Raw genomic sequence first — 9783 nt, 5'->3', positions numbered from 1 at the left:
TTCTCTGCAGTGAGAAAAGAAGAAAGAACAGAAAGGGGGAAAAAACTACAGCCTTATAGCATTCTTATAATTGCATGGAATAAACACACATCGGGAATCTAGATTTCCAAAATTCTAGGGTAACTACAGGTTGGGCTTCTTAACAATTTAGTAAGCTACGACAAAATAAAGGTCATCCAGGAGTGGTAGATTATGGGGCTTTTAGAACTATATTGTGCAGTTTCCTAGAAACCCAGAGAATCCAGAAAACACAAAGCAAATGGATCAACAAAGATCATCAAATCCAAGCAATATCAGATTCATCACCCAAAGAAGAAATCCATAACAACACCGTGACTATAACACAAATAGATATGAAAATAACATGTTCAACATTATGATTATTAACATCATCAAAATGTATGATTTTGGAAGAAACATTAGGGGAAATACTATCTGTAAAGAGGGGGATTTTTTCTTAGATTCTTCCAAAGCACAAAGAAAAAAGGTAAAAAATATTCTTGGGAAACTATTATCATTTCTTGTAATGAGCTACCTCGTCGTCGTTAGGTAAGAATCCCATGATTCGACCCGCCGAGTTCTGGTACGCGTACATGTTGGGTGCAGCGCAAAAGGAGGAAGATGGTCTGAAGGATTGGATGTGGGTAATGTCCCTTGTGATTGAGGATTAGAGCTTCGAAGAGTCCATCCCAATGCTACCGCTTGAGTACTCAAGGCATTCTGGTATATCTCTGACAACGTACTTCCCCTTCCTTCCTCCTCCTCCTGCTTCTGCTTCAATTTCCACAGTAATATTTCCTGTGTTCTCGTCGCAGAGGGGATTGTGTTGTTTCCACCTCTTCCTCCTGCTTAATCAACAATCAGACAAAGTATACTGGGTGGATTTTGTGAAATGGGGTTTCTAGACACTGGATGGAATGAAAATGGTGAAGAGGAGAGGGAAAGCAGGAACAAAAATGGTGAAGAGGAGAGAAGAATGAAGCTTAGTTTGGGTCATTGAGAAAAAGAATTTCGAGGGAAAGAAACCGGCGTTGAGTTTTATTGAATAAAAATAAGATTTGGTCTTTGTACAGTAGTCTTGCATATATGACCGTCGAGTATGATATATTGTAACTCAAAGTCATATATATTTGCATTTGGATAATCCAATGCAGGTAATTTTATGTAAATTGAGTCAAATTTTACATTTTACATTTTACTGAATATTATGAAATTTGAAATTTATAGTTTGAATTTAAAAATAAAACTGATAAAATGAGTTTCATTTCTTCTCATCATATTCCCTAGCAACGGAGAAGGGTTAAAACAACAAATTATTTCCTCTATTATAATTTCGATCAATGGCAATGAAAATGTTTTTTAGAATGGAGCATTGTACCTTGACCATAAGCTAGCTGTTGTACGTGTTCCTAATCTACTAATTTATGAAGGAAAAGAGAATGGCAAAATAATAGATATACAATCTTTTTTACAATCATTTATATCACTTTTGTTTTAAAGAAGAGATATTTTTGTACAAATACTTTAAAAAATAATATCATTTTATATAAATATCTTTATTTTACAAGACAGTTATAAAAAAGAATGTAAAAAGGGCTTTCCATTTACTTTTACTAAAACAGAATTCCCTACACTACATGCGCATACACATCACACAGTCGATAAGAACATATAAGCACAAATTTAAAAAACCACACATGCATTTATCAAGCCACATCCTAGTAACCCAAAGCCAGTGTACATCGCCAACGCCCTTATAGCAATGCAGCCATGTCCTTGGTGTAGACAAAGAAGCCCTTCGGCATTTAAAACAACCTCCATGTTAGAAATGCAGCTTGAAGAAGGAAAAGAATGAGTGGAAATAGAGGGTCAACAAGTAAGGAAAATTCTCTATAATTCCCATTCAATTCACTGCACTAAAGAATACAAAATCCCTTATATGTTCTATGTGCAACTCAAATGAATACAAAAGATAAAAAAGAAAACAACTAACTTTTGACATAAGGACACAAACATGTTTACAAATTTACACAGAGGAGGAATACACTAGCACGATCATCCTAAGCACTTAGAGCAGACTGCAGGCCACACATTGTGTCAGTGTACTGTCTGTTGGTCTAGTGTTTGCAGTGTAGTGGCTGCATATTCATTTGCTACAATAGCAGCAGAGTTGGGTCTTTCTTCCATGGGCCTTAATGAAGTTAGCCTTTGAGCCATGGGCCTTGATACATTTGGTCTTTGTAACTCCCCCTCAAGATGGGCATGGATGTTCAATATGCCCATCTTGGAGAATAGAAATCGAAAGCTTGTAGTGCCTAATGCATTATGTGTAGAGGTAATAACCTTGGCCAACACTTTCTCTCTAAAAAAGTGGCAATCTAATTCGATATGCATGGTCCTTTCATTGAAAATTGGGTTCTTAGTAATGTGTAGAGCAGACTGGTTATCACAGTATAGAAGGGCAGGCTTAGAGTGCATAATGTTAAAGTCCTTCAGCAAGGAGATTAACCAAACTAGTTGACAACTTGTGTGAGCTAAGGCTCGATACTCTGCCTCTGGAGAGGAACGTGAGATGATTGCTTGTTTCTTGGATTTCCAACTGACCAAGGAATCACCAATGATACACAAAAACTTGTTATAGACCTCATTGTCTCTGGGCCAGTTGCCCAACTAAGTCACTGAAGGCCTTAATGTGCACAACAGATTGGGAGGAGATGAGTATTCCTTGGCCTATTGATCCTTTCACATATCTCAAGATCTGATAGGTAGCTTGCATATGGACTTCACTTGGCCTGTCCATGAACTGACTAAGTATGCTCATTGCATAGGTGATGTCAGGTCGAGTCATTGTGAGGTAGATCAATCTAATCTACCTATGAGTCTCCTGTAGCTTGTCGGATCATTCAATGAATTTGGAGGGGAATGTGAAAGCTTGTGATTCATTTTAATGGGTGTCCTTGCTGGTTTGCATCTGAGGAGTCCTGCATCTTCTAGAATTTCTAGACTGTATTTTCTTTGGCACAAATGGATGCCAGCAGCTGACCTTGCAATTTCTAAACCCAAGAAAAACTTAAGGATCCCAAGGTCTTTAATTCTGAACTGAAAGTGTAAGTGAACTTTCACATTGTCAATTGTCTTGATGCTAGAGCTGCCTATGACTATGTCATCAACCTAGACAAGTAAGGCTATGATACCATTCTCATCATTTCTGGTGAAAAGAGAGTAATCTAATGTTGAGTGCTGGAAACTAATAAAAACAAGGGATTCAGAAAACTTTGAATGTCATTGCCGAGAAGCCTGCTTGAGCCCATAGAGTGATTTATGATGTTTGCAAACCAATTTTCCTTTGGCAGTGGACTCCCCCTTTCTGTGATAACCTGGAGGTAACTCCATGTTTATTTCTTCATCAAATTCTCCATGAGGGAAAATCAATGTACACATCTAGTTGATAGAGGTGCCAATTGAATATAATAGTCAATGCAAGAAAAACTCTGATAGTTGTAAGTTTGGCAACTGGACTGAAAGTTCTTTGTAGTCAAATCCCTCTCTTTGAGTGTAGCCTTTTACCACTAACCTGGCCTTAGGCCTTTCTACTATTCCATCATATTTGAGCTTGACCTTATAGACATATTTGCATCCCACTGCTCTTTTTCCTTTAGGCAAAACAGTGACTGTCCAAGTCCCATTATCTTCTAAATCCTTTAATTCAGCATTCATGGCATCTTGCCAATACTTAGACTTAATAGCTTATTGATAGTTTTGAGGTTCTCGAAGTAGTGAGAGGGCAAATGATTTTTGATGAGTGGAAAGATTTTCATAGGAAATGTATTGATGGAAAGGGTGAGCAGTGGTGACAAGATGTGAGTGTGAGGTTGGACTGGTATGAGCTAACTGACAGTGGTAGTCATGGAGGTAAACGGGTGGTTATCGAGCTTTATCAGATCTCCTAAGAGTGACAGGTGGTGTGCTTATGATTGGAGAGGAAGGTAGTTCTATTAGAGAGGAATGAGGATTCAGGTTGTGTTCAATGTTTTATGAGTCAAATTCAGTGGTAGGAAGGTTTTCTTGGGAGTTAATTGCACTGTTTTCAGTTGGAATTGAGCGAGTGAAAGCTTAGTATGTGGGAAGGGAGGAGATGGATTCTAGTATAGGTATTGGAAGTACCAGGTTGTGAGGATCAACAGAGGGAATGATATGAGAATTTTGTTTTTGAAAGGGAAAGAATGACTCATAGAAGATTACATCCCTTGAGACAAAGCAAGAATGATCCTCAAGGTCATAAACTTTATACCCCTTGATATCAAGAGGGTAACTTATGAAAATGAATTTTCTGGCTCGGGGACTTAGCTTGCTTCTATTACTCTTGAGGGTAGAAGCAAAACATAGACATCCAAAAACTTTTAAGTGAGAATAGGAGGGGATGGATGAGAATAGGTCCTCATATGGGGACTTATTGTTAAGAACAGGTGTTGGAACTCTATTGATGAGATGATTTGTTGTTAGCACAGCATCTCCCTAAAATTTTTGTGGAAGGGAGGCTTGGAAAAGGAGGGCTTTAGCAGTGGATAGGAGATGTTGGTGTTTTCTTTCCACCGCCCATTTTGTTGCGGGGTGTAGATACAAGTTCTTTGGTGTAAGATGTCATGAGAATTATAGAAATCTGTCATTTGGAACTGAAGGCCATTATCAGACATTATTTGTTTAATTTTAGCATCAAACTAGTTTTTAATCATGTGAACAAAACTTTGTAAGATGGTACTTGTTTCAGACTTGAATTTCATCAAGTAAACCCAAGTGACTCGACTTTTGTCATCCACTATGGTTAGAAAATATTGATGACCTTGGATGGAAGGATGAGAGTATGGCCCCCAAGTGTCATGTTGAATTAATTCAAAAGGAAGATAAGTAGAAATAGAACTCAAATGAAATGGCTTCCTCTTTTGTTTAGCCAAGTGACAAATTGTGCATTGCATCTCATTATTACATTTTACATTAGGAACATGAGACTGAATAATATTCATCCTCTGATGAGGTACATGGCCTAATCTAAAATGCCATAGATCAAAGCTTTGCAGTTGGCTAGAGCTTGAGTCTTGACTGTTGGCAGAGTGAGTGATCTGACTGGGAATGTTTTTTTTATTGAAGAAGGACCTTTGACAACATAGCAAGAAGGGGATTGAGGTCTGAGGAAATAAAGGCCATTGGAAGCTTCAACAAGACCAATCGTCATCCATGAAGACAGGTCCTTTATGAAGCAATTTTTTTTCAAAAAATATAAGGCAAAGAGAAGATTCTTGAGTGAGCTTACCGACAAATATACGATTGAAGGTGAAAATGCGGATACACAAGACATTTGTGAGAGTGAGTTTGTCTGAAATTTTAATAGTGCCTATGTGTGTTACCTCAACATGAGTTTTGTTTGGGAGGTGTACCTGGGTTTGTTTCTCACAAGTAATGGTGGCGAGCAGTGAGATGGAGTAGACCATATGGTCTATGGCTCCAGTGTCGAGGATCCACTAAGAAGCATGTGGTGTATCAGGTTTGTTGTTTGTGAAGGAGTGTGAATTTTGATTACGTTTGCAAAAAAATTAAAGGATGTTTGAATGTCAAGTTCAGTAGGGGTTTGAGGGGTTATACCTGTCATATTGGATGAGTGATGGCTGGAAAACTTGGCATATGTGGCTGTTGAAAACTGAGTGCTGGGTTGGTTGATTGGCAGGTTCCTGTAACAGCCCGATCTCGAAAGTCCGAAAAGTTAGCTCTTAATACTTAATATCAACTTCAATAACACAACTATAAAATCCAGATAACTCCATAAAATATTAATCTATTTACTCAACCCAAAAAGCTATGTTCCTTCATAAAGACAACAAATAAATTCTCAATAACATATATTAAAAACTCTCCAAAAACTCGAAAATATCCTTAACTCATCAAATAAAAAATAACCGAAAATAAATCAATTTACTAACTATGACTTTCAAATAAGTACTTGTACCCTCAAACACTTATTCCACTACAATCATCACACCTTGTTAAAACTTCCTACTCTTGTTCTCCAGCTGAACCATCAAAATTATCTGAAAAATATTTAGAGATAAGGGGGTGAGTTATCAATAACTTAGTAAGTAGAGAATATATACTAGTGTGTAAACATGATCATTTATCAAAATTCAGAATGTTGAACAAAATATTTTCTTTCAGAATGCAGAATCAGAATATTTGTTTTCAGAATGCAAAATCATAACATATTACCAAAAATATAAGAGCGAAACTTTCAGAAAACATTCTTATGCAAAATTTCCTTTGGAAGAGCATAACTGAACATATTCATCTTATCTTATCATATCATAACAGAGACCATGTTTAACCCTCGTGGTAGGGTTGTGTAAACCCCGGTAGCTAACCGACCAGAAACAGAATGTGAATCTTCCCCTTATTCATTCTTGGAGTCCCGAGTGCGCATATAGGAAAGATCACGTAGAAAACCACTTTGTTTCCAAAGTGGGTGCACTAGAAATAGAAAAGTTGGTACCAACCCGAACAGACGCCAGTTTTACACTCGTGGTAGGGTCAAAATGGAACAGAAACAGAAACAAAATGTTATGCCAGATGTTTTCAAAAATCAAAACATATCATATCAGAGTACAAAACATATTCAGAACTGAACATAATCAAATCACAAAAACATAATTTATGCACAAAATTTTATATTCGCTCCCTTTTACACAGTTCAGAAACAAAATGTCAAAATAACTCATGTCTACACCAGTCATGCCAAAAAATAATTTATTCTTAAACAGAATCTCATGAGTAATGCAAAACACATAACTGAGGTAATTCAAGTTTCTTTTCATAACCAAACATGCATATTTTTCATAAATCAATCTCAATCCATTTTATTTTTATGCAAAGTCTAGCATAGGAACTCCGTTTACCTGCACTTCTTCGTTTTTTTTTCTTTTTTCAGAATTTTCCTAAAAAATGCCGAACAATAATTAATCGTCACCTATAAAATAATTACGTAATTTTCGTAAATTTGCAATCAAGCACGTATTTCGATATTTAAGCCTAAACTTCTAAAATAACCTATTTTAATTCCTCAAGAACTAAAATTCTCATAACCTCAAAATAAATCATCACTTTCTAAAATCATCAATGTCCATTTAATAACTTTGACTAAAAAATTTAAAAGTCTAACCTATTTACTAATGAAGTATAATTATAAAATCTAATACTAGATAATATAATTATACCAAAATATTTTGTATTATACATTAACAATGTAATAAGCTAGATCATAATAAAAAAATACAACATCATTGTTTAATTTTTGAAAAAAAAAACCTTGCTTAATACCAATTTAATTTGCTTAAAAGATTTCTGTAAAAGATAAATAAATTAGAGAGTACTAATACATAATAAAAGTTTAAAAGCACATTAATACAACTTGTAGTAAAGGGTACTAATGTAATTTCATTTAATTAATAGACCAACTATTTGGTAAGGTATAGTTAGGCATTTTGTTGTTTGAAAACATACATAACATGCGTGAAATAACATTGCATGGTAGGGGCTCATTGAGAAGGGAATGTGCGACAGCGCAGGGTGCGGTGGGAGGTGGTGAACTTGGCGACTGTGCACTGGACGAGAGAGAGAGAGATGAAAAGGAAAAAAAAAGTGTGCACAGTGAGAGAAAAGGGACAGAGAAGCAGTGTAAGTGTTCAACAATAGCTCACCGTGAGGGATAATGTGGAAATAAGGCGATCGAGGCTGACGGGAAGGTGACAACTGGAAGATTCTATGGCTAGCCCGATAATTTTCCCATCGTACGGTGGTGATCAACCAGATTTGTGGTGGTGCTCTGTTTTCGAAAGGAGAAATAAGGGCTCTTTATTTTTTTTCGGTGATGGCCAGCAGTGGTTCCACGTGTATTCACGACTGGGCTGCGGTGGTGAGGTCTGGGCAGTTGGTTATGCGCGGTGGACAACCCAGGTTGCTTCCTCTGATTGCGAGGTCGCAAGAGAGTTGGTTTTAAAAGGAGGCTCACTCGTGGCAATGGGAAGCCAAGATAAAAGGGAGAAAAACTAAAGCATCTAATCTAGTTTTTGGTTGAGGCTGATGAACGTGCAAATATATAGATGAATGGATGATAAAAAAAAAAACCCTAGAGATGAGAGAGTAGCGTGCATGCAGTGAGTAAACGGAAGTGAACGTGTAGAACGTGTAAACGTCTACATTTTTGGGCCTCGACTCAACCTAGAAAAAAAAATTACACTTGTCCCATAAATTTTTCGAGTGAAGATTCACTTGGTCCATTAAAAGATTTTAAACCTATCCAAAAATTATAATCAACCAAAAATATTTTAGGCCTATACTCTCTTCCAAAAAGTTTTACTCGAAATTTCCAATGGGCTTTTCATACTTATAAACCCAAAAATTTTGTAAAGCGGGCTTGGCTAGGCCTGGGTGTTACAGTTCTCCTCCTTTGGGTTGAGCTAAGAAGTTTAAGCATTGACAAAAGCTGCTATCTATGAATTTGAGCTTCAGTTAGTGGAAGTTGTGAAGGACTTGAGGAGTTCTTTTCTTAGATTCTGAGTAGTGAGTTGGTTGATTGAATGAGTGTTTGCTATAGCAGTTGAATACCCAGGCTTGGACTTTGTAAACTTAAAATTGGGTAGGAACCCAACCAAACAATAACATTTCTCCTTTGTGTGCCCCAGTTTTCCATAGTGATACCAGGTGATATCTGTCCTCTCTTTCTTTTTAGTTTGGCCATGGTAAGCAACCAAAACTGATGATTCAGTGGATTCAGTGGGAGGCATGACAAGGGTCCTAGCCTGCATTTGTCTTTTCTCCTATAGGACTAGAGAGAAAATCCTATCTAATGAAGGCATGAGACTCATAAGGATGGTTTGCCCTCTAATGTTGTCATAGGTGTCATTTAGTCTCATTAAAAACTTGAATATTGAGTCGTTTTGTTGAGCTTCTCTTATGGATTTTAAGGCTTTGCATGTGCATAAGTCACATGAGCAATGAGGTAATGGTCTATTGTTGTGTAACTCTTCCCACACTGCATTGAGTTGGGTAAAATAGTCACTTACAAATTGTGTTTCTTGAATGATGGATCCAAGTTGTACCAGCAAACCGAGCCTTAAGTTTCTCCCAAACTTCTTTGGTTGAGTTGACATACAGAAGATTAGAGGCAATTTCTTTTGAGATAGAGTTGAGAATCCAGGAGAGTATCAAGTTGTTGCATCGGAGCCAAGGGACATTAAGGGTGATGGAAAGCTCAGGTGTTTCAGGTGTTTCAATTGTTCTTGATTGAGATGGCCAAAGTGAATGAACGGTGCCAAGAGAGGTAGTTGGGGCCTGTGAGATGAGGTGTGACCACTACAATGTTGGCATTGTCACTATGGTGCAAATAGAAAGGGTTGTTGGAGTCCTCGGATGGGGAAGGGTGATGCTGTGGATTTGCCTCAACCATGGGAACAAAGAATTACAGACTTAGTGATGAAAAAAGAGATAGAGGAGTGATTGATAACAGAAAGGAAAGTAGCAAGTCAGACCTTCTCTAATACCATGTTAGAAAGGCAGCTTGGAGAAGGAAAAGAATGAAGGCATTTTGACCTTCAAAATGAGGTTTGGATTTTTCATAAAGGAATGAAGAGACATGGAGTCACAAAGACCAAATGTATCAAGGCCCATGGCTCAAAGGCAACTGCATTAAGGCCAATGGAGGGAAGAGCCAACTCTGCTGTTGTTGTAGTAGATGAATATACA

General features: G+C 37.2%; 1 protein-coding gene across 1 annotated transcript; it reads right to left on the bottom strand.

Moving 5' to 3' along the window:
* Window positions 1-667: 667 nt before the first annotated feature.
* LOC121260086 lies at window positions 668-3717 on the bottom strand. The gene is made up of 2 exons (XM_041161940.1): window positions 3575-3717; window positions 668-845 (listed from the first exon to the last, which is right to left on the bottom strand). The coding sequence occupies exons 1-2, from the start codon at window positions 3715-3717 to the stop codon at window positions 668-670; spliced, it is 321 nt and encodes a 106-aa protein (XP_041017874.1).
* Window positions 3718-9783: the final 6066 nt, after the last annotated feature.

Source organism: Juglans microcarpa x Juglans regia, chromosome 4D (assembly GCF_004785595.1).
Source record: "Juglans microcarpa x Juglans regia isolate MS1-56 chromosome 4D, Jm3101_v1.0, whole genome shotgun sequence".
Lineage (NCBI taxonomy): Eukaryota > Viridiplantae > Streptophyta > Magnoliopsida > Fagales > Juglandaceae > Juglans > Juglans microcarpa x Juglans regia.
Note: the sequence above shows the minus strand (reverse complement) of the source record. Positions and strands in the feature narration are given on the sequence as shown.

Bases quoted from the DNA above. Each gene is read 5' to 3' on its own strand.
- LOC121260086 (XM_041161940.1), bottom strand. From the start codon at position 3,717: ATGAATGCTGAATTAAAGGATTTAGAAGATAATGGGACTTGGACAGTC. The intron at 846-3,574 runs GTTAGTGGTAAA...TTGATTAAGCAG, and splicing joins GTAGAAAGGCCTAAGGCCAG to GAGGAAGAGGTGGAAACAAC.